The 25,365-nt window shown below is 36.9% G+C and overlaps 1 protein-coding gene across 11 annotated transcripts in view; it reads right to left on the bottom strand.

The window, feature by feature from the left end:
- ENPP1 (ectonucleotide pyrophosphatase/phosphodiesterase 1) overlaps window positions 1-25,365 on the bottom strand; it is a 267,067-nt gene that overhangs the window by 205,047 nt on the left and 36,655 nt on the right. For all 11 annotated transcript variants that reach the window (XR_011497694.1, XR_011497690.1, XR_006517151.2 and 8 more), the window contains exons 7-24: window positions 23,846-23,925; window positions 22,829-22,948; window positions 21,652-21,761; window positions 20,175-20,240; window positions 19,797-19,869; window positions 17,612-17,720; window positions 16,373-16,504; window positions 14,454-14,485; window positions 13,625-13,752; window positions 12,365-12,434; window positions 11,564-11,651; window positions 10,247-10,416; window positions 9,363-9,414; window positions 7,922-8,076; window positions 5,926-6,055; window positions 4,874-4,954; window positions 3,888-4,020; window positions 1,902-2,064 (exon numbers count right to left, since the gene is read on the bottom strand). Coding sequence is in view for 1 of the 11 variants with exons in the window: in XM_014828887.3 (XP_014684373.2) it covers window positions 1,902-2,064; window positions 3,888-4,020; window positions 4,874-4,954; window positions 5,926-6,055; window positions 7,922-8,076; window positions 9,363-9,414; window positions 10,247-10,416; window positions 11,564-11,651; window positions 12,365-12,434; window positions 13,625-13,752; window positions 14,454-14,485; window positions 16,373-16,504; window positions 17,612-17,720; window positions 19,797-19,869; window positions 20,175-20,240; window positions 21,652-21,761; window positions 22,829-22,948; window positions 23,846-23,925 (1,892 nt within the window). In the remaining 10 variants the exon portion in view is untranslated. The remainder of the gene's footprint in view (window positions 1-1,901; window positions 2,065-3,887; window positions 4,021-4,873; window positions 4,955-5,925; window positions 6,056-7,921; window positions 8,077-9,362; window positions 9,415-10,246; window positions 10,417-11,563; window positions 11,652-12,364; window positions 12,435-13,624; window positions 13,753-14,453; window positions 14,486-16,372; window positions 16,505-17,611; window positions 17,721-19,796; window positions 19,870-20,174; window positions 20,241-21,651; window positions 21,762-22,828; window positions 22,949-23,845; window positions 23,926-25,365) is intronic.

Here is a 25,365-nt window from a genome sequence, read left to right as displayed (position 1 = left end):
AGAAGAAAAGTCACTGGAGAACAGTCAGTCCACTTCCCTACAACCTCCTCATCTCCCCACTTCAATCATCCATGGCACTTTGGCTTGCAAATGGCAGACGCCACAAGATTTGTTAGACATAATCTCTGCTCTTGAGTAGCTCACCATCTAATATCTACCATGCATATTTGTTTAATTAGATGTATCAAATCTGGGAAGAGGAAAGTATGCCTGGAACAGATGCTCATGTAATGCAAGAAACTGCAACAGGGTAGGGTTAAAAAATATTCAAAAACAGAAGCAACATGGAATGGTAGAAAGAACATGGGAATTAGCATCAAGAAACTTGTTCTGATTCTTGTTCGGAATCAAGTTCTGATTCTACCATCACCCTACCGAGGTACATATTCTAGGTACACTGTCATATAGAACTTGATAAAATGTTTGTATTTCAGATATTGGCACAACAGCTTTTGGAACGGTAGAGACGGAAAAGGAACTCAACGCTTCACTCATCGCACTTAGAATTTCGGTCAATGAGATGTCAGCAGAAGCCGATTGCTGCTTTCTTTTTTGAGGGGAGGCCCCAGAGTGCAGACACATCTAGAGAAGTAGAAGCCATCTTGAGCCTGCATGGGCCACACTGCTAAGGATAGTGGCGCAGAAGGACAGGAAAGACAGTGGCTCCTGAATCCCTAAAGGTGCTGCTGCCCCACAGCACCAGCCCAGACTGGCTCCCTCTGGGCTCAGCTACACGAGGAAGCCCTCACTTGCTCAAGTCACTGCACCTGGGTCCTCTGTTAGTTGCTGCAGAACATGACACTAACTGATTCTTTTGTTGACAACTTAATCTCTCAAGGAAGAGAAAGTAATGAAGAAGTGAATACTAGGTATGTGTCCAACAGTGTCCACAATACCGGCCAGTTAGCAGTTAGATGCCCAACGTTAGGCATCCAAATAGTTAAAATGCTGCTATTCTGTACTCAATTCTGAAGAATAAGCAAAAAATAGTGAGAAATGTGTTCTATGAGGACTGGCCAATTAAATGTTATGTTCACTGCTGGTCCTCGGCACCTACAGTACCTGGCAATAAGTATGTATTAAAGGAATGAATAACTGGATCAAAGAAGGGATAAATGAATGAATGCGCAATCACAGTACTCTCTCCTGCCAAGCTCAGACTGGACCTCAAGATCCTGTGACTCCAGGACTCCAGGAATCCACCAACCATCCACTGAGGCTGGTGGGAAGCCAAATATATTTGCCAGCTTAGGTCTAGACTTGCTTTGTGTAACTTCAATGGACGAAAAAAAAAAACCAACTAGGAAATCTGGAAAGTACCCTGAAAGAAAAATATTTTGGCTCACCACAAGAAAAGCCTTAAAAATTGCTAAAATTTTAATGCAGTCTTGATGTTCAAAGGCTGCAGTTCAGATTTTTAAAATTCTGAGCAAATAAGATAACATAAAACAATTATTTCCAAACACTGGAATGACAAAAGAATAAGAAAAGATAGAGACAAACATGCTTTTTATAATGAAGTGATATATAGAAAATTAATTTGAAATATTGCCTAACCACAACCTTAAGATTAATTTACAGGGCTGACACTTTTGGAATTATAAATCCAGTTTTGAAACGAGTGAATTCACACTTGAAATAAACCCAGAATTTAGTAGCTAAGCTACATGAAGGCACTCAGTTTTTACATTTCGATCTGACGTTTAGTGTTTTTAATAGACAAGGTGGTCTTCGAAGATACGTCATCTTAGAGGATCAAATATAAAACCATCCTGTAATTTCAAAGTACATATATATTCAAGTTATGGTTTCTCCCACAGTAACGTCAGATGTAAGACACACACAAATATACTTATATTCATATTTTCAATTTTTAAAGTAAAATAACAAAGGCTACTTACCACACAGCTCTCACTGTTGTCTGTCCTGTGAGGCAAAATGAAAGCTGAAGCATCTAAATTTTCACACTGTGAGGGAGCCTGGTCTGGATCTTTACAACTTGTCAGCACAATGAAGAAGTGAGTTGGGATCAGAACCTCCTGATTACGGACGCGTCTGCTGTTCCTGTGAAATATGGCAATATTCACTTTAAGAACGAAATAGCTATCTTCCTTTTAATGAATATTTCAGGAAAGCATATTTTTAATACATCTAAAAGTAAAACTCAGTCAAATAATTAAATGTATTGTCATTAGGAATCATAATACCTCAACATACTCTGCCAGATTGAGAGAGAGTAAGAATTAGAAGACAGATAAACATAATCCAAATAATTTTTATTTTCTATAGAAATGTACTGAACTTTGGAGTTTTTAAAAATTCTACCTTAATGCACTGAAATTGAGACGCTAAAGAAAAAAATATTATTTTGGAAGACTAAGCCAAGATTCTAAAGCACTACTGACAGTCTTAAACTCTCTGCAGTTGTGGACAGCGGACGGAACTGGTTTGGGGTTCTTTTATTCCAGCTCCTTTAGAGAAGTCGTATTGCTGGAACTCTCCCTTGTTTTAACTGGATTTTTTTTTCCTATCCCAATAACTTGATTTTCTTTTTAATTGTAGCATCTTCTCAAAGATGTCCCAAGTAACACCTTTACCTCATCTTAATTCTCCTGTTTCCTTTGGTCTCAAAGCTGGGATGACTGGTTTGCTTTTTTAAGCATCTTTCAAAGTTTAAGGTGGTGGGATCATTGTCTTCAAATACAATCTGATGTGGAACCATGATACATAAAACAGATTAAAACAGAGAACTCTGGCTGAAGCTGTGAGTGGGAAAGGTATGAAGTTCTCTTCTTTACCCGTTCTGCTGTGACCTACGAGGCAGTTATGTGGGACCCTTATGCCTCAAGTGACATAGAAAACAACAAACTTTACAGACTAATGTGGTCACAGATACATGTGTGTAAGCCATGACCCCTAAGTCAGCCTGGGAGAGTGGAGCTCAGAAAGGGGCCAAATCTCAGCGGAGGTTTCAGTCTCTTTTTTTAAGTAGTCTTAATAGCAAAATTGCTTCAAAAAAATCTTGCAATTATTGTTTTAATAAAGACCAACCAGTTGCTAAAATGTTCTCCCTCTCTCCTTTATAAAAACAGCACCACTGCTGGTTTTCTCAAGACGGTCACCCTACCACCCCCCCCAGCCAGAGTTGGATAAAAGCTGGGACATTCACCCAAGGCCTACACCTGGGCATGGCAGCTTATGCCCCTGCTGATTCCTAGCTTCAGGATGCCTCTAGCCACGCCATATGGTTCTGCACCTTCTCGCTGGCGGTATGTTAATTAAGACAGTGTCTTAACAATTACCCACACAGAGATATTTTAAATACTGACGTTACCTTCTTAACACATGGCAGAGTTCAGTATTTAATGTAGCTCAAGAAGTACTCATCTGAGTGGAGTGGGAGAGAAACACTGCTTCTTTCATCTAAAATATATATATATTTTTTTAAAGATTGGCACTTGAGCTCACAACTGTTGCCAATCTTTTTTTTTTCTTCTTCTTCTTCTTCTCCCCAAAGCTCCCCAGTACATAGCTGTATATTCTAGTTGTGAGTGCCTCTGGTTGTGGCATGTGGGATGCCACCTCAGCATGCCCTGATGAGCGGTGCCATGCCTGCGCCCAGGATCCAAACCAGTGAAACCCTGGGCCGCCCAAGCAGAGCGCACGAACTTAACCACTCGGCCACAGGGCCAGCCCCTAAAAAATATTGTTTAAGCACTGAGCAAAACACCAAAATCAATCAGATATTCCAAGGGGTTTCCAGCATAATCAGAAAAGCCACGTACATAAAGATGAATAGCATCGGATAGAAAAGATTATGCTGACTCAACTGGATAGTAATCCCACTTGACAGCTATTTTTTAAGAGTAAATGAAATATATTCTTACTGTTTCAGAGTCTCTGAGGAATCATAACGTCCATCAAAATCAGAGTCAAAGACGGGACCGCTGACAACATTGACGCCATTTCTTTCTTGGGCATACCTTTGCAGTAGGGTGCCATGAAAGTAGTGCCAGATAACTGGAAGAAGGAAGAAGCATAGTCTCAGAAGAACAGGCGCCATGCCATCACGTGAAATAAATCAACATCGTGACTCAAAATGAGCACTGGTAATAATTAGAGATAAACTCGAGTTTGCCTTTAGTCTCAGCCTGAGGCCAAAAATCCATTGTTCGGCTTTGGCCTTTGGAAGGACTAACAGGCAGATGTTGATTTCACCTCTGTTTCAGGCATCCCTGAGCATGTGCATCGTCATGAATTTGTAATCCCGTATCTTCATGAAGCATAAAAACATCATGAACACAAACGAGGCAAGTTATTCAGATGCACTGTTAATATCTGAATATTTCCTTTGAAATATTCACAAGTATTCTAGATAAAAAGTAGAGTAAAAACCTCCTTGTAGGCTCTATATTTTGAAATTCTATATGTCACTTGGAATGTAAATGTGTATTTATTCTTGTGGGAACCAAAGACTACAATAATTAAGGATGTAAAATCTATTCATTTTAAGCTCAAAAACAATTATCAAGAACTTCCATATCGTTAAATACGGAAACAGACTAAAAATTAACATAAGCATTAGTAGACTGCATTAGTTGGATAACTTAGGAAGAACATTACATACTTTTCCCACCAAAAATGTTTATAAACATTTAAATACAAAGCAGAATAAGAGATATTGGAATAGATCATAATTCTAATCCTTGCAGAATTTTTTGTGTGCTGGTATGCTCAAAGTAAAACAAATATATAAGAATGTATTTAATATTAAGTCATTTAATTTATAGCATCAATCTTGTTACATACAAGTTATACTGATAATTTACAGAAATTCATTAAAATTACAAGATACAGGGTCAAAATTTTTTACCTTGGAAACTCTGGTACATTGGCACTATATTAGTAGTAAGCAATGCTTCAGAATTTATTTTACTTGAACCTTTATTTAGTTCTACAAAGAAAATAAAAAGAACAACTATTTCATTCTTCACAAATAACATTAGAAATTATACTTTCTCATGAGGGGCATTTTAAAAAACTTAGCTGAGTATCGTCTTAAACCTGTAAAACTTCCCCAGGTACCGGGTCAAGTGAAAATGCAACGTGTTTGCTCAAGTCCCTCAAATCAAAATAAAATATGTAGTCTTTTATTCTTTAAGATGAATTTATCAAAGACACAAAAATTTTAATAAGGGCCCAAATTAAATATATTCAAATTTTACCTTATTTGCCTTATATCAACTACAGTGTATTTTGTTGACAATCTTCTTTCCTTAAACGCTTTCACAGTGAAAAGAAAAAAAGAGAATATCTGGCTTGAGAACAACCCCTACTACCCAGAAAAAACATCATGGGATGTTCGCCTCGACATGCTGTACAAGGCTTCTTTGTATGAATTTTCAGCTTGGACCGTGTCTATTTTTATAATGCAATAGCCAAGTTCTGACTTCAGACACTTACTCTGGGGACTGGACTAGGATATTTGAGCACCTGGAGACTTCTGATTTTTGCCTTTTAAAGTCAGCCTCAAAATGTCTTCTCACTAACATACACATTTGCCCGTTGAAAAAACAGAACACAGCTTCAAAAAAGCCATTCCCTGGGGGCTGTGCATCAGAACCCCTAAAAGGCAAGCACATTTAGTCTCTACCTTTACCTAATTCTTCAGCAAATTACATTTTTCTTTTTAAACCCCAAAATGATATCACCTCCTAAGAACCCTGTTGCATCCTTCTGCCCTCCCTGAGTTTTCTCAAATTCTGTTTAAACTGCTAAACTGTTAAAACTTTCCCTGATAGTTATATTTCTCCTTTACAATTTTCAGCAATAAATAAATAAGGCAATGTGTATTGCCCCATAAGAAAGAAAAGGAAAAGGAAGACAGAAAGAGGGAAAGGAAAGGTCAGGGAGGAAGAAACTTACGTGGCGGGGAGAGGAACCCATAGCTTAGTTTAGCATTATTTTTATAAAATGAACATTCATGGACAGGACTAAGAGAAACTCGAAGATCCTGGTAAAGACAGTTGGAAAAGTCTTCTGTAGAGAAGATGTCCTGAAGAACAAAATGGTTAAGAAACCGTCAGGCATCAGGCATACAGAAGAGGAGACTGCCTGTGAATAGTGAAAGGCGAACCATGCCATAAATTGACAGAGCGCTGGCTGGCTGTTCACGGCCTGCACCATTTTCCATTTTTCTAGTGGTGTATTCATCTTTTTTCTAACTGAACTGCCAAAACTCTTTACGATATTAAGGATATTAACCAGTTGCCATATATGTGCAAACATTCTCCACTGACATCGCGCTGATTTTGTTTAGAACGTTCTTGTTTACTCAATTTCAAACTTTTAGCAGCTGCTGTATCAGTAAGTTGCTGTATTTTTAGAGATCTGAGTCTATCTTCCACATTCAACTACACTAGCTAAAGTTGGGGGGGAAAAAGCCACTGAATAACAATGAATATGAAAACCTCAGGAATAGTGACGATTGAATTTATGCAGCTTTGATTACATAGGAAAACTGAAAATTCAAACAGAATCAAAGAACACTAGAATTAAGGTATTACACAACCATAAATAGGATAAGGACCCACGAAACATTGTGCAGACAGCTGTATATTACAAAGTCAAGGAAAAAGTGTTTAAAGTGCTTGGGGACAGTCTTCAAAAATTTTAAAAAATCAAGTTCAAGGTAGAAACTTTATGTAAATATGTGAATGTGTGTGTACAAGAGATATATATATACATACATATATATATATATATATATATATTTTAAACACAGAAATTACATATATACACACATATCCCTATCTTTTTATTTACCTATCTCAGTGAGTATTAATAAAAGCTTTATTTTTTAAATCCAACTCAACTAAGCTCTCTCAAATCCCCTTTCCGTCTCCCAAGGGCATCCAGTAGCTTGCCAGATACTTTCAGTTTCTGAAAATCTGGTCAGTCTAGTTTAAAATCTCAATTCCAGGCGAGATGCAAATCTCATCTCCTCCTCTCATTCTCTCCTTCTAGGCCTATTTCCTTCACCATTCCTCTTTCCACCACAGCACGAGTGGGTGGGGGTGGGGGGTGGTGGTCTTGTCCCGGGATGTTTTCCCCACTCCTTTCAAGGCTTAACTCCTCTGCTCTGGGTAGTGAACAGGATCCTGAGCCTCTCCCTGGTTTTGTCTCAGGAGCCTTCCCATAGACGGTATATACAGTGGGGTTACTGAGTTTTAAGGGCCTTCTTTCTCCATCAGTGAGGACCCCCAAAGAACTGGGCACCTGAGGGAAGTTCTTGTGCTCACACAGCTATGTATTTAGAGATGAATAATTGTAACTGATTTAAAACTGATTTCATGAAATTATAAATTGCAATCATAAAATTTTTGTTTTTAAAAAGAAATGAAAGCAAGGGAGAATTCTTTACTGCACTCCCCTCATTTCACAGGATAAGAAACTGCTCTGAGGGGCCAGCCTGGTGGCACAGCAGTTAAGGTCGCATGTTCTGCTTTGGCGGCCCAGGGTTCACTGGTTCGGGTCCCAGGTGCAGACCTACGCTTGTCAAGCCATGCTCTGGCAGGCGTCCCACATAGAAAATAGAGGAAAATGGGCATGGGGATGTTAGCTCATGGCCAGTCTTCTTCAGCAAAAAGAGGAGGATTGGTGGCAGATGTTAGCTCAGGGCTAATCTTTACCCCCCCCCCCCCCGCCCCAGAAAAGAAAAGAAATTGCTCTGACTCTCAAAGTCACGTAGCTAGTTAGTGGCAGAGCTGGAACTTAATTTTCCTGATTCCTGGTTCAGAGATCTTCTATTTTGGGGACTGATTATAGAGCCAAGATTAACCATGAGAAACTATGCTTTCAATGTTTTGCTTAATGATAATTTGAAAAACTGCCCATAGCTAAAGAGGTACCAAATACTTGCATTTCTGTCGACGGTGTAGGACGTCCAAAGGGGCATTAGGATGTCATGGCTGTAACCACTCACAAACTGGTGTTGGTAAAGAAGACAGATGGTGCTGTTCTTCTGGATAACTCTGGGTCTTCCATAGGGTAGAGTGCCACGCTTAATGATATTCTCTTCGGTTGCATGGGGAAAATGAAACCACCATTTAAACATACTGAGTGTGCCTCATATGATAAAATATATAATGATACATTCATTTAATTCTTTCTTACACTTAACCGTATCAAAAAATTATTTTTAACTGTAAAAAAAATCTGATTACAAAGAGCAGAACAATAAACAATTAAGAAAACAAAAGGGATTCACTGTAGTTTTTGCCTATGAAGATTCCGAAAGATCCATGCAATAGCAAGATATCATAAGAAAACACTATATGAAATTGCTAGAAATTTCAGCAATTAGGACTTATGTTACTAAAATTCTTTCAATTATTTTAATTACTTATTTTTCATGACACACTCCAGAAGGTAAATTTTCTGAATGATGTATGTGTTTGGAAAGCAAAAGTTCAGAACTGAAATTATGAGACTCAACCAAATGAAACAGCAATAGTACGTACTGTTTATTGCGGTTTTTCCGAGTGTCAAGTGCTCTGTAGAGTTCTTTGTTTATAGCATCTAATTAAATTCTTATAGATCCCTATGAATTAAGGTTACATATCCATTTTACAGATCAGAAAACAGCAGCTTAGAGGAAGTAAATACTTTTTCCGTGGACACACAGATCCTAAGGTCATATCCAAACCCAGATCCATTCAATTTCAAAAGTGTCATTCTTCAGCACAACACTTTGCTACCTTGGGACCATCAAAGACTCTAATCCAAATGTTTACAGAAATTTTATATAGACAAGTTTAAATCAGGAATAGTGCAGAATTCACTTTTTATTCCAGGAGGAAAATAACTTAAGGATCAGAGACCGTATCCAAGTGAGGCTGAACATTAAAGCCACAACTGACCCATTTCATCAGGGATCCAAATCAACTTAATTTTTATTTAAAAGTTATGAAGAAATAACTTTAGATAAATAAATCAATTTATACTAGGTTGTAATTTACTAAGAACCAAATGAGATCGAAATTTAATAGTATTTTAAATGGAAATCTGAGGATTAATTATAAACCTATAAAAACACTTCCGCTATGTTCATAAAAAAGTGATTCAGCTTCCACTACATACATTCCATGCTATTTCCACTGCACTTATGTCTTCTTTCCTTATGACTGATAATCTAGACTGTCAAGCAAAGAAATCTCCATGTTTCCGCAGGTGGTCCTCCATTTATCCCTTTATTTTATTGGTTTTTCTCAAACAATGCCTCCAAACCAACTCTCCACGTCTCACACTGTTCAGAAAAAGCCTGCTCCCAAATTCCAAGTTCAAGAGTAAACACTTCTTACCTTCTGCCATGGTCAGATTCAACTGTGTCTGCAAATCCACAATTGGCAAAATCTAAAAAGTTAATAACACTATTTTTAAGGATTAAAAACAAACGTGTTTTAATTTTATAACAAACAACTTCCATAGCTTAATTATTCCATCATAGAAAAAACATAACATTTTAAATCATCTTGTACAAGTGAAAGTTATTGTTTTGATGAAGAAGATAAAAGGATAGGAACAATGGTTGCAAAAAGACAAAATTGTTAGCATAGCACACTGTTAACTGAAAAATAATATAATTGCTGCTTTATAAATTCTTGTCTCTACTCTTACAGTCTTTCTACAAGCCTAAAACTAAATGGAAAGCATCAAATCAGCTACTCCCCAAATTTCTATCTTTATGGATGCTATCAATTTTGTTTATTCCTTGTCACATATTTTTATCTTCTTACAGCTATATATTAAGATAGGAGTAAAAAAGGAACAGTGCCATATATCCATTTCATACCAAAAAAAGATGTTTTCCCTCTAAATGTAAAATAGGTTGGGATGTATTCCTTAGAAGGAATATTGTGATTGGTCCATAATCAAGACCTCACTGCTAGGATATCACACAGACTCTAGGATTCTGGATGCTCAAGGACTCAGCTAGACTTCTTCCAACCTGCACCCAAGTTAAGTCACAGCACCAAGGGATAAAAATAGAGGTGAAAATGTAAAAACTAGGAAGAAGAAAAAGAAATAATAAAAGGTCTGCATGTGTCACTAGAATTAAAAATAAATGCGTTTACTCACACTCATAAGCTTCAATTTGATCATTAAGTATTCCTACAGCACATGCTATGTAAAGGGTGCTACAGAATCAGACACACACCACGCTGAACTTCTTGGCAATACTTACTGAGGGATTGCACGAGCAGCCAAGGTTATTTCTGGGGGTTCTTGTGAAGGGGCACTGTACCAAGGAGCTAACTTCTTTGGGATGTGTTGGAGTGTAAATGGGATTCTTTAGAAGGTGGTTAAGACTGCCATGAGTTCCATTATTGGAAGCTGGTATCAAATTCAGTAAATCTGCATAATTCCAAGAATGGTAAATAGTTTCAAATCAAAAGTTTCAAAATCAAAGAAATAAAAACCATAGTACAAGTCTACCATTTTTTCAAAACCAAATCTATGCAAGTCCTTCACTTTTTACCTAAGATAAAACTATAAAACTTTCCTGGGTTTTAAAGCATTTATGACTAGGCTACTCTTCTTGTAAATATTGATATGTATACTGTACTTTTCCATAAAAATTTCTGATTTTTCATAATAACCATAGTTCCACCTGTAGAATGCTTATGATATGCCAATCACTGTGCTAATATGTCTTTCTTACGTAATCCTCAAAACACTTTAGTAAGTTATTGTCAGTATTTGGTGAATGAGTAATCAGAGTGCTTTGCTCAAGGTCTCAGAGCTACCAACGTAGTTGACCCAGGATTTACACCAGCTTTGTCTGAGTCTAAGACTCCTGCTCTTAATAATAACAACAGCAAATGCTTATATAGTAAAGCACTTAGGATATGCCAGGCCCTGTTCTAAGTGCTTTAGGACATACTATCTCATTTAAGCATATAGGCTCCCACCAAAAGAATTCTGCTTTGGACATATTTAAGGTTTTTCAAATGCCCAGTATCATTATTCAAAAAAGGAAGTAATATTTCAAATAGAATACCCAACCATAAAAACTCTATTTGGGAAGGCACAGAGTAAACCAAAAATATATATAATGGGTCCTCCTCCATTTCTACAACCTTGCCATTGCCATCCATTCACTTATTATTGCTACCAGAGGTTTTGCCTGGTTTGTTCACCTTTCACACACACACCCCCCCCCCCCCCAACCGTCCCAGACTCTTTTTCTCTGGCCTCCACCCCTGATCTGACTCAACTGTCATGTAATTAAGCCCAGGGCCTGGCTTACTGCTAGGCACTGGGGATGTACAGAGCACCCTGCTCTTCCACCAGCATGCAGCCTAGGGAAGAAACAGGTGAGTAATCAGATGCTATGTTCTGCACAATTTTTCAATAACTCTGGGTCAGGAGGAAGAAAGGTGGAAATTCCATGGTCTGTCTTGCCTCGTCATCATCTCCATATGCCCACCCTGTGACCTACTTTGGATAATCCTTTTCCAGCTGTTTTCTGAAGAGATGAAAGCTGCCTGTGCACACTTACCGCACATTAAGTTATAAACTTCAATATTTTCAAAGGAGTCCACTTCAGCACCGTGTTGAAATCCAGGTCCATAGCCAATGAAGAGGGCCTGGATTGGCCAGAAAAGTAACCATTTATCAAATCATTTCAGTTACATATGCAATTGGTCAAAAAGTATTTCATACTATCCATACTGTACATATATAAACTGGCCATGTTAAGAGAAGGGGAACAATACTCTTTCCAATGGACTTTGCAGGAGATTATTTTAACCCCTGCCGCACACTTAGTCTAGGACATGGAGGGTATTTCTCTCAGCTTTCCTACAATTCCTGACTTGACAATCAGAACGGAATGGATGACGAAATGGGATCTCGACCTCACCTTGCCCATCCCACACGGCACTGTAGGGATCAAAGTAGACAATTATTGCGAGTATATGTAAAAAATTTTAAAGTGCTAGGGAAGTGTAAGGTCTTATCTTCATTTAGAACATAAGTATGATATCTTTTCACCTATTAAATCACTGGCTTCCATTTACTGTGGAGCAAAAATCTTAACAGAGCATAATATACACAAAAAATTATTAGAAATTTAGTAGGAGGTATAAGTGACATGTTTATGAAATAGAATACAAAATTTTAATAAAATTCTATTAATTCAATGTCCCGAGAAAGATAGCTATATGAAAGTATACGCTTCATTACTTCTCATTCAAGACATAATTACACTCTGTGTTTTTAAGTCTAAAACTTCATATATCAGTTTTTCTTCAGATATAAACTATCAATTTTTTTTAAAAAGTAAAATAGGTTTACTCACTTGCATATTTGAAAATACGTTGTCAGAGCCATGAAATCCACCTTGACAATGTTTCTCTGCCGGAGGATTCCTAATTTTTACATAATGTGAATTAATAAGTCAATTCATAAAGCAAAATTGATAACCATGGTATTATTTTCACTAATAAAGAAGAAGTAACCATTTTGTTAAATCAAAAAAGGTAAATAAAACCACCTGGCTTTGAGAAGCATGAAGGGGCCACCTTTCTCTTCTATTTTGCTGACAAATCAACTAGAAGCAATATGGTACAGAGAAGTAAAACCACTAGCATTGAGACAGACTGTTCTGAACCCTGACCATGCTATTTACTACCTGGGACTGGCAATTTAATTACTTTCTCTGGGTTTCAATTTTGTCATGTTGGGTTGTTTCTAAAAATCAAATAGTTTAACCTAAAGAAATGCTTGGAACTCAGTAGATGTTTACTAAATATTAGTTCTCCAAGGAGGGGAAGGGTCATCCCTTCTTTCATATCCTCCTTCCAAACACTGGAAGTTCAGCTCTCCACTAAAGTAGAGACAGTGCAGTTCTGTTGACTGAATTCTGGTTCACTGCTTAGGCTTTGCTTGACAGGGTATTCATCACCCTGGCTTCCTGGCAACCAACAGAAGAGTTAATGACAAACTTTTGAGATGTTAATAATATTAACCATCCAAATAATTTGCCAAAGACACCAATAAACTGAGGTTTATTGATGGATTAGTAAACAGGAATAAAAAAAAACTCTGTATAATGATGAAGGTCATTGCTCATTATTATACAGTAAAGAGCTTTTGTCAATTATTGCTGGACTTTGAAGGTATTAGGCATAACAGTAATGTACAGAAAGGATGCAATGACAAGTGGTAACACACAGGTGAAGCATAAGATGTAATCAACACAGATATGAGCGGACAGAGCAGTGGTTCTGAGCTGAGGGTGAACCCCCACCCCAGGGAACTTTGGCAATGTCTGGAGACATTTTTGGTTGTCACAACTATAGAAAAGTGGTGCTTTTTCATCTAGGGACTACAAGTCAGGGATGCTTTCAAACAATCCACAATACACAAGACAGCTCCCCATGAAAAAGAATGATCTGATCCAAAATGTCAATAGGCCCAGGTTGAGAAACCCTGGGATAGAGTGAAGAGAATCATCCTCGTGCAGTTTGCATGTGACAGTACTGTTGGAAAGGGCCCCACGGTCACCCTGAATTCCTAACAGGTTGGGCTAAGTTTACCTGGGACTGTCAGAACTTACAATGCCAGCTGCCACTGAGGGTCCAAATAGAACGTCAAGGGCTCAATCCTGTCATTTTTGGCAAAGTGCAAACGCTTGGGTAGGAAATGTTTCAGGTAAGGCTTGAAGTGCTGGTTTAGTTCCCGGCACTAAAATTGTAGAAGGCAAAGAAAAAACATTATTTCCATATTTTCTGAAGTGTAAACATCTCCTGAAATTGCTTTCTAACTCCATAGGAATTTTTTCTCACAAACACTTTTCCAGGATGCCCATTAAGTCACACACGCAAAATTAACTGAGTTCTTACTACTTGTATAATGTACAAGTCGAATCTTTCCACCTATTGAATATTGTTCTTTTTACAGGAAATCATAATTACTGCATAAAAGTCCCAGGATGCTTAGACTGGGTCACCAGATTATATTCGAGTTACTACTGATGATCCTATTTTCAAAGACTCTTGTATTCTATCAAGTACAAAAAAAAAATTACTATAGATAGCACTAGGACAAAAATTTACTTTAAAAAAGGCTGGTAGGAAGTATATCATAATGTTAACAGTGCTTATGGTGGCACAGCTATAGGCTTTTTCCTTCTATTTTTTTCGATTATTTCTTGTCCTGTCATATAAATTTAACAATGTTCATAAATGAATTCTTAAAAACTTTCAAATCTAGATTATTGGGATGTGCCCTGAAAGAACTTTAAAAACTACAGAGCCTTTAAATGTTGGCCCAGATCCTGAAAAATTCTAATCCTATAATCCCAAGAATAAATACTGAACTTTTTAATAAATATACGTTATACAAAACTAACAATAATTAGATAATGGAAAAATGAAGATACTCACAGAAAGATTTCTGGCAAGGCCTTCATAGTTAACTGAAGGGGGATAAAGATAAGAATTGACAGTTGATGGTATGTTACAATTAGAAATAAAAATAATACAAAAATATAGAATGTCAGACCCAAATCCTATATTTAAATACCAAAGCAGGTTTCAAACAGCTCATTTAAATCGTTATATATTAGCCATTTACAGGAATAAGACAGATCTTTAGAACTGCTCTACTTGGCATGCTTGTGAAATTATGTCATATTGTTAAATAAAAAGGCAAGTTACAGAACATTCATCTATCTATCCATCTGTTCATCCATATGTCTGTCCATTCATCCACCTGGCCCTTTATCCATCTACCTGTCTATCTATCTATCCATCCATCTATCCATCCATCTATGCATCCAAATATCCATCCATCCATCTATCTATCTAGATCTTGTATGATTTCACTTTGTAAAAGTAGAACTGAACGTGTTTTACACACGCATGGCAAATATTTGGGAAGACAGATCCCAACCCTAAGAGAGTTTATCTCTAGAGAGAGGAACTAGGTTATGAATTAGGGGGTTTTAGGGGAGGAAACTGTTAGTTTTCACTTTATACACTTTGATATTCACTGATAATTCCAGAATTTCCAAATAAGAGGGACACAGGAGAATTTGGAAGAGAGGGCAAGTAGAATAGTTTCAAAACTGAATTTGCATAGCAAGCCCACAGTGCACTTAGCGTACTTTGTCCTACAAATCAATTAACTGTCTAGTTTTCTAAGACTCTTTTAACTATACTTTAGATAAGTTTGAAAGAACTACCCAGATAAAAGAATATGTATTGTGTACACATATTTTATATACGTATGTAGACAGATATAGTTTTTACTTAATTTGGGAAACTCAGGGGCCTAATTGAGATAGAGGTGTGGCTAAAGCTTGGTCCTCCCTTTCTAAACATCTCTGGGGACTGCCATTGCCCCTATAGTTTTTATAGGAGGTCTTATAACAGTTGTATACTACTTTTATAATTTTTTAAAAAATATTAATTAAAATTTATCATGCATAGAGAGTCTGTGCTCTGGGTCACTATGTTAATATATTTGCAAAATTATTTTCCTACAGTGAAATCTCTCTCTCCCCAGGAATAATCAACAGCATCCATTGAAACACAGCACTGCTATGACCAAACCTAACCCAATTCTGCTGTCAGAAAAGCTTTTTTCTCTTCCTTCTTTGAAGTTAGGTCTAACAAAAAAATAAACAAAATAGGTCCTCGGGATCTGAAAGTTACCAAGGATGGCAATCCAAAAAAGGGGCATGAACAGAGGTGCAAACAGTTATGAAACAGACTTGACTTGCAAAAGAATGAATGTTTAAAATTTCTTGGCAGTTTGGGTTTGATATGGTCAAGAGAGAACATGAAATTTCTTCTTCTTCTCTGTTTACAAATGCCTTCTTATTGTTATTTGGAATGGTTTAAGAAAGTCATTTCCGAGGACAGAAATCAGTGGTTATAGAATTCACCACCTCTGCCACATTCTTCTTCATAATAGAATATTATTCTATAACATCTGTAAGTTATTTTAACGGAATGTCATCAATTGAAGTGAATAAAGGTAGCTGAACTTTTCTCTTAGGGTTTTCTTTTTCTAGTACAAGTAATCTTGATCCTAACACAAACAAAAAACATACTACAACATAAAATTGTACTAAGTTCATCAAATAACATGCTCAGCCATGAACAACAAGTAGATAAGTGATTGGACTCGTGTCGTCACATCCACTTCCATTAAATCTCTTTAGGTGGAAAAGATCTGCACTGGAGACTTCATCATGAAAAGGAAATCAACTGATCTGCTTTGGTTTAGAGATATGATGACTTAGAGGAATGTATTCTGACTAGAATCATATCCACAGTTAGAATAGAGATATACTTACACGAATAGTATTTATCTGGAACATCAGAGGGTCTCAGTCGAGCTGCTGGTCCATATACAAGTTTAATATCTTTAACATCTCCCAAATATTTATCCAGGTGCGCATATTTCTTACAACTGGCTTGTTCCATGCCTAGGAGAAAAAAAGCCCCAAACATGTTGCAACTTCAATAAAAAATTTAATACGTGGAATAGAATTTCTTTTACTTCCAGAATTTAATTCAAAAACATTTGTTCAGCATTCATGTTAGCTGAACAGCCAATCAGTAAGACACAGAATTTCAACTTTTTCTACCACTTTTTAAAAAATACTCTCCCAATAGAGGAAGATTGGCATAGATGCTGGCTCAGCGACAATCTTCCTCAAGCAAAAAGAGGAAGACTGGCACCAGATGTTAGCTCAGGGCCAATCTTTCTCATAAAAAAAAAAGTTAAAAAAATCTTTTCCCTTTCCTTCATTCAAAATTAGTTTAATGTTTCTTCTCATTTATCTATTACAATTTCTTCATGTGAGTGAGGAGGAAGACCACAGTTTTAGACCAAATATGAAAGCCTGGTTATTTTTTCAAAATCACCTAGGACATTAACTGGGAGTATAAAGCTCTCAGTCTCACTCCAGGACTGGAGCTTCTTTAGAATCTAGCTTCTTAGGATTGTTTCTAGAAATAGTTTTCAATAGTTACTGACGAAGCAAACAAGAATAACAATAAGAAAAAACAAATGAATAAAAAGAATCTGTTTTCTATTTTCTTACATACAAACCATTTCTACAGTCCCAAGGCCATCCACAAACGTGTTATAAAAGAGCACAGTAAGTGAAAGCGAAATTAAAATATTGCCAAAATTAATGTATATCCCCTCTAAATTCAGATTTATCATGCTAAAGAAAATAGAAATCCATAATATTCTGTACAAATTAAATCTAAAATTCTTAGAGTAGATTTACCAAAATTTAATATTGAAAAAAAATTTTTTTAACTATCCAAATTCCTGGTGTAAGCCTTCCCCAAATCAGAACATGGGTGCATTGTGGTTGAAACGCTCCCAGGTTTCTGTGAATTCTGTATTTCACTTGCACTTTATATTGAATATAATTTTCTCCTAAGAACTTTCCACGAGAAACTACATTTCAAAAAAAGAATTAACTAAAACAAACAGAGGAAATAATGAAAGAATTATCAAGTAAACTTTTGGGGGGCACCATTTAACTTGAAGAGTAAACGATGGAAATTCAGATTACCATGATCTGAAATAAGAATCAGGTTCAGGCATCGATGCAGGTTCAGCCCCTTTAGACCATCCATCAGCATGCCGACCATGTTGTCCACCCTCTGCAAAGCTCTGATGACCTAAGAAAGGGACGCAATCTCCTGTAATGCGTTACATACTAAAGGCTATTTCTACATAAAGCTATCTCTGCTAAGAAGGAAAAAGTTCAGTGGATGCAAATGTTATGAGAACTGATTCGCATCAGGCTAAGACAAGAAGGGCGTGAAATATTTGCAAGTGTTTTCTGTAATGGATCAAATCAGTCTAATCTTTACTTATGGTCAGTATATTTCACTGTAATGTAAAAAGGCTCTTTCAATATGATTTTTCATTCACTCAAACATATCCAAGCAACATGAACTGGAATTTTTAAGTATTAAGATAAAGTGGGTTTTGATGTGCTAGTTATATTAGAGTTTAACAGAGTTTACAAGTCGGTGAATTTGATTTGGAAAGCAATGGGCTCAACCTTGAATGAAGATGAATCAGAAAAGACGGTACTTTGGAAAATCTTTAGTGAATTAAAAAAGGTAGCACTGATATTAAAACTTTTATGATCTGATAATCAAACAATTACAAAATAACCCTTAGATTTACTTGTAGCCAGACTGATCTAGACATGGGTCTAAGTGTCAGTGACTTTAGTGAAAGAATAAAATTATTCCAGCATCTAGCTAATTGTTCAAACCAAGACAACAGCTACAAGAAACTTTTCCCTTCGACCAATTATGACTGGCCACATTGCTGGCCTCGCATCTTCCTTAACCCACCTCTAAAAAGGAGCATTGCTGCTTGAAGGGCAGAATCAAAGGAAGGACACAGGGTACTAACTACATGGGAGCTGCCAGAGAGAAAGAATACAAAGGTCAACATAGACCCAGATGAGGGTCAGTGTCCCTCTCTCTCTGGCATCTTGTATCTGATGAGATGGTACCCAGGAGGAACCTACTCTTTAAGAGGGGCAAATCTAGGGTAGGCCCACATAAGGGAAACCAAGAGGAGATGGCTTAGGCAGCTGCATTCAAGTGAGAAAAGTGAGTACGTTTTCACTCTCTTCCTTCTGCCGTTGCTGAAGCATTTAGAGGAGCGGCATCCTCAGAAACACGCACAATGGATATGTCAGGCCAAGGTTTAGTCTGGACTTGTGCTAAAGAGTCCCCGAGGCTCATGACCTATCTAGCCTGGGCTACCTGGGATGAGGATCTGGGAGTGAAACTCTATCAAGGAAGACTGTGTTTTCCTAGTCTTTAATCTCTTGGAATCATCTGGGGCAAAAGGTAAGTAGATGTGGATTCTGAGATTAGGGATCCTGGCCAGACCTCTTCTCCCTTTCATTATGACCAAGAACATTTAGAGATCCTTACTTATTGTTTCTTTTCATATCTTAGGTCACAGGTAAACTATAAATTATAAGGAAAGTCAGCTTTAGAGGTACAAGGAAAGAAGCTCAAATCATTTTCTGCTCTAATGCTTCCTGTGCTATAATATACAAAAATGATGAGGCCACACAAAAACTAAAAGCAGTATATGATTATAAACATAGCCAGGAGCAGGCTAAGATCCTGAACGAGTGTCAGGTCAAACAAGAAGTTACACTGAGAGCATTAGTCCATCAACTGTTTCCTTATGTTTACTCTCCTAGCAATGACTCAATACAACGATTACTTGAATTTCCCTAAACTTTTGAGAAAATCTCCCACCCTTTCATGCCCAGGCTCTGTAGCAAGCATGGTCTCAGAAAGTCAGAGCTATATGTCCTAAGGAGGACAGTTCACAGGAGGCTTCTTCTGCTATATGACATATTATCCTACACTTTCATAGAAAATTGGAGTCTTACTCGTTTACAAAATTTTCAAAAAGCACTTCCTTTTTGCGCTAATGTAGGGAGATATGGAGTAGATAAAGGCTTTGGAATCGAAAATACAGAATTTAATTCATCATCAGTTCAATCTAGCACTGCGGAAAATGTAAACAAAACAATTCTCCCAACTCTTATGATTACAGTACATCCTTTGGTTTAGTAAAAATGTCCTTCATACTCACTCTTTCCAGAAATCATGGAATCTTATAGAATGGTCTAGAAACCTGCTTCAAAGCAAGGTTCCATTAGATGTTACCAGGTTTAATAAAGTAATCACTGATAAAAATATACTTACTTCACTGCTGACGGGTCCATGCGAATGACCTGAAGAATCTGGTTCTTCTAAATACAGAGTGTAAAAGTGGGGTCTAAATCAAACAGTATCAAAACGTAATGTTTTATGAACACATTGCAAACAGAATGGAAAGAATAATTCAATAACCGATAGCGAATACAAATTATACAACAGGGGGTAACATTTCTAAACTTGCTGAGAAATGACTTACAGGTCTGGAATTCTTCACAATATGGCTGTAATAGCTCACTAAAGAGTTCATTTGGATATAAAACATCATAGCCAATAACAAGGTTTTCTTGTCATCTATTTTAAAATATTGGGTAATTTCTATTAAAAAAAAGGCATATTTACAACAGAAATCAGTTATCTACATACCTTTCATCCTTAGGAAGCTGCAGCCACTTAAGAACTGCTAAAATTCTTTCTTCAAATGGTACTGAACTAAAATTAAGGATAAACAAAATGAAACAAATCCGTGACAAGTGTTGGGTTTAAAATCTAAACGTTTGTCTTATCAAAAATTACATTAAGAGAGACTAAAACAATCCAATGTATCAATTGTGTTTGAAGCAATATAAGTTTTATTTGAAAACTTAAATTTGTTTTCCCAACAAAGGAACAAAAGATACTTTTCCCAACATATGAAAGTTGCAATTAGGCTTAAAAATTTGCTTCCTATACTCTACTTGAGGATATTATTCCCATACCTGAGAACAGCAATTGTTATTCCATGAAAAACCCATGTGCCGATACACTCTTTAAAGGGTACCTACAAAGAAGTCACTCATTGATGTCTCTTAGGAAAACTGGGAAGTGGGCTCCTGAGGAGCAGATGGTTCCCCAGGCAACATTTCCTCGGCAGAATTAATTACACCTTCCTCTGGGTACAGGATCTGGTTTAGACAACCCCATCAGAGTGCTTGCCCAACCCAAGTACAGTTAGTTGCACTCTCTATTAGCCCTTGAGAAGCCAGAGAACATATATCACTAATCTTTGAATACCCTATGCCAAGTACAGTGCATGGCATGTAAAATCTCAATTGCCATCCATGGAACGAAAATAAGGGCAAACAATATGGTGGGAAGAGGCATTGCACTGTGCTCATGTGGCCCATAAAGAATAAACAACTGCATAACATCGCCGAAGAAAATCACTATGCATTCCGTGTCCGGAATTTCTGGTCTTTTCTGTTAGTCCCCCAAATACACTGTCGTAGTAATTTTGTGAAAAAAATTTCCTAAGTGTAAAATAAACAAAATTATTTTGGAAGACTCACTAACATTATCCAAAGAGAGTCTTCCAGAAAAAAAGTCTTTGATTTTTTTCTCAATACATCATTGCTTTTGAATATCATAGGGAGGTGGTTATGATCAATTTCTCACATTAGATGGCTTATTTACTAAAGTAATCTGGAAATGCACATCCAGACATGCTATTAGCATCTTCTTTTAAATCATATTTCCAGAAACCAGAGAGTCATTCCTTCTGTGTCCTCTAATACTTTCATCTCCTTCTCCTCGCTCTTTCTCCTTACAGTGAAAATGCGTGGTGCGTCCACTCTGACATCGTACTTTCACCGTGACTTCATTTTTTTTATTTCTGCCCAAAGATCTAAACACAAACCCCGCATAACCAGTGCTTTCTAGAAAACCTCTAGAAGAAAACTTCTTTTGTTTTACTATTTACCGTCTAAAACTGTTTGAGCCAGAGTGCTATATTCTGACAGTTCTCATGTTTTAGCCAAAATATGACTCAATGCTAGAGCTTAGGGCTTGATAAAAAGGAGAGACTGAGATAAAAATAATCTGTTCTACACATTACGGGTCCTCAAAAATGTACATCTGCACATACCCATTATATATTTTATAAATGTCTGGGAAAAGTCCATTGATTTTCACATCCGATCCTGGCCAAAAAAATGTGCCAGCCTTCAGGCCTTGATATTTAGCTGTGAGCCAAATCTGGGGAAGATAAAGAAGGAAAGTCAGGAAATCATGCAAATATTCACTTCTTAGGAAAGCATGTGCTCATGTGACACCAACGCATTCCTCTCGAGTGCTGGAACATTTTTAAGATTAACAAGTTCCAGCAGTTAGACTACAAATTAATCATGTAATATGACGCCAAAGAGCCACAAAAAGAAATTAAATAATTAGATTAAATTAACCTAAAAAATATGGAGTTAAGCCAGTTGGTTAACTCCTGCAACTTTTGGAGCCATCCCTCTACTTAATAGGTTCTCCTTAAAAGAAGTATTCACAAATATACATATCTTTAATTGACTGACATTTTTGCTTACGTAACTAACATGAAGAACTTATCATTGCCAAGTACAGCTCTAAATAGCATTGCTATAAGCATCCTAGATTATAACTTAAATAATCCTCATGAAAACCCTATGATGTAGTTAACAGTATTACCTACAGTGTAGATAGGAGAAAATGGAAACACAGAAAGAATAATTTGCCCAAAGTCACACAGCTTTAAACGTCAGAGCTAAAATTTGAATTTATAACCTGCAAACTAAACATCAGGCTCTTTTTTCTTCTAAGAGGAATATCAAGACTACCCAAATAGACCCTGTGTAATTACTGCTGCAATTAAAACTAAAAATAAAAAGGAGAACACAGGTAAATGACCACCAAAGAGAATCTTCTGAGTTTCCATGTTCAAATGGAGTCCAAGGTTACCTCCTTCAGAAACAATTAGCTTTGTGTAGATCAAAATATCACCCCCAGACTATTGCCACACGCCACTAGTACAAGAAGGCAGAATCAACGAGGACAAAGAATGGCTCAGCCCAACCCAAACTCAGCTCTGAAATAAACTACTCTCGTTACACAACGATACAATCTGTATTTAGGATCATCAGCACTCATCTCCACTCAGAAAAGGATGGCCAGAGATACAGTAAATGAAGTAGGTTATTAAAAACTCCAGGGAATCTGATATTTTACTCTGATTAAAATAAACGAGAACAAAAAATAAAACTCTTTTAGTAGTTAAAACAAACAAACAAACGACTCACTGGTTCTCCTTTGTACCACTTAGGATTAAATTTTTCTTTACTTTTAAGTGCAAAAGAAGCGTTCATTTTGGGATCGTACATTTTATTGTCAATTATGCCGTGGGATTCTGGATAAAGTCCCTAAAAAATACAAAATACAGGTTTGATGCAAGTTATGAGCTTTTTAATGTGAAATAAAGTCACAGGACAAAATCATCAAACAGAAACAGATTATCGACGCTACAAAGAACTTAACATAGTTTAAGGAGGGAAGAATAAAATAATGGGTATTGTCAAAACACAACCAACCCCTCATGATTTTATGCAGTATTTGTGTTGCAAATTATGTAATAGGAGAAAATCAGTTAGGAATGCTAAGGATGAAGGTCTGTATAAATAGTCAGCCTGTCAAATTTTCAAAAAAAGTACTCTGTTGTCCTTTTGCATTGCTGAGTAAAGCATTTCTGCAGAAAAAACTCCTTTTTGGTTGGGTCTGAGAACAGCTTACATCAATACAAGCTAAAGTATTAATTTTCTGGCTTCAACCCTAAGCTCTAATGAATTCTACTTTCTTCCCGGATTCAAATGAAATCTGGAAATTTTTACTGAAACAAAACATCAGGCAATGCGGCAGGCTCAAACTCATACACCAAGATGATGGGAAAGACAAGTTGACAACACGTGAGTGTGGGGGAGGTTAGGGGCCCAAATAAACTAAGCCTTAAAACTAGCAAGAAAAAACAGGGCACAGAATCACAATCCTAAAACAGAGAGGAAACCAAGAAGCAATTTATTGGGATCTTTAGTCATGACCTCTTTTCACAGATAGGGAAACAGAGACCCAGAAGGTAAAGTGACCTTCCCAAGGCGACAGCTAGCTGGTGGCAGAGCAAAGACCAGAACCCAGGTTTCCTTGCTAACTACACAATGGAAAAGAAGCTATTTTTTTTCTGATCTGATATCTAATTATTCACTTGAAAAATATTACATTTACATCTCACGTCTGTGAACCCATAAAAGCTGAAATGTGGAGCTTACTGTGACAATGCTGTAGTGATTGGGGAAAGTTTTTGTTGGATACACTGGTCTCATGTTTTTAGCATAAGTTCCACAGGTTTCTACAAGGAAAACAAATTAAAGGTTGTTATTGAATACAACTGACAATCTGTTTACCTCATTTAGCTCTGGTACCACGGAAGTCTAAACAGTATACAAAAATTAACCCAGGAGGGATTTATAGCCATATAAAATTTCAGAGTGAATTATAAAGCAACACTAGATTCAAATTCAATGTTAAGAGTTAGTTTTTTCTTAGACAGAAAAATATTAAAATAATTAAGCCAATGAAGAATGATCCCATGTTTATCAATAACATTAAGTTCCAGATGGGCCAGTTGTAGCAATGATGCTTGCTAGATCGTTGTCTGATACTACTTAGTGGTCACACACCCAAATCACAAGAAGTAGTACCAAAAAAAAACCACAACAAAGCAAACAAAAAAACTGTCTAGTAGCTAAATCTGCAAAACTAAAACAAAAGTGAAGCAGTAGCCGGGCTGACAGTGGACCAACCCATTGATCCAGGACCGGCCAGCTCTGTACAAACTCAACGCTGCTCGACAGACAAAGGCATCTTTTGGCTTCAAGTCAGAGAAAGCATGGAAGTCAGCCTTCCTGATTTATCCCTGGCGTCACGCTCTTCTCCTGCCTCTGCTATTGGAGAAGGAACACACAACTAATGATTCCAGCATTTTAATACCTCATTGCCTAAAAATGCTCCTTGGATTGGCACGTATCTCTATATTTCACTTCCAAACAGTTCAGAATTACAGGCTACATTCCCCAATTACCCAAAGCAAGGGCTCCAGCTAATTATGTGCAGTCATGCGCTGCACAACAACATTTCTGTCAACAACAGACCACACACAGACAGTGGTCCACAGGATTACTACCACGGAGCCCAGGGGTGTGGTAGGCTATACCTCCTGGGTTTGTGTAAGTGCACTCTACCATGTTCGCACCACCACAAAATCACCTGATGCATTTCTCAGAACGTACCCCCGTTGTTATGTGACACACAACTGTACCCATTCTATTATTGCATCAATAACTTATAGAATAATCATTCAATTAAGGCCTTTATTGAGACAAAGAAACTGAAAGGATGCTACATTAGCATGAGAGGCAAATACTCTATGTCTATGCTACTAGTATCATATCAGAAATACCTTCAGTTTTTGAAATTCCACTTTTAAGATGTAATACTTATTAAATAAATAAACGATTTTCCCACAGAAGGAATCCCAAATTCTAAGAAAAAATATTAATATATATTTATATTTTTTATATTTACATATAAAATATTTTTTTAATCAAAGGATAAAAATCCTAAGATAACGGTGTTATCTTAGCAGTATTTAAAAGGCAGTTTCAGAGTAATTACAATAGGAAAGACTAGTTCCTTATCATCAAATTCAACTACTTTGCAAGAGAGAAGTTTGGTAAAACAGGGTCTGCCGGTATTTTTCCAAAAAAAAGGCAGCCTCCCTAGGCTGTCT

This window comes from Equus asinus, chromosome 24, assembly GCF_041296235.1.
Source record: "Equus asinus isolate D_3611 breed Donkey chromosome 24, EquAss-T2T_v2, whole genome shotgun sequence".
NCBI classification, from domain to species: Eukaryota; Metazoa; Chordata; class Mammalia; order Perissodactyla; family Equidae; genus Equus; species Equus asinus.
The sequence above is the reverse complement of the archived record's forward strand: the minus strand, read 5'-3'. Positions and strand labels throughout refer to the sequence as shown.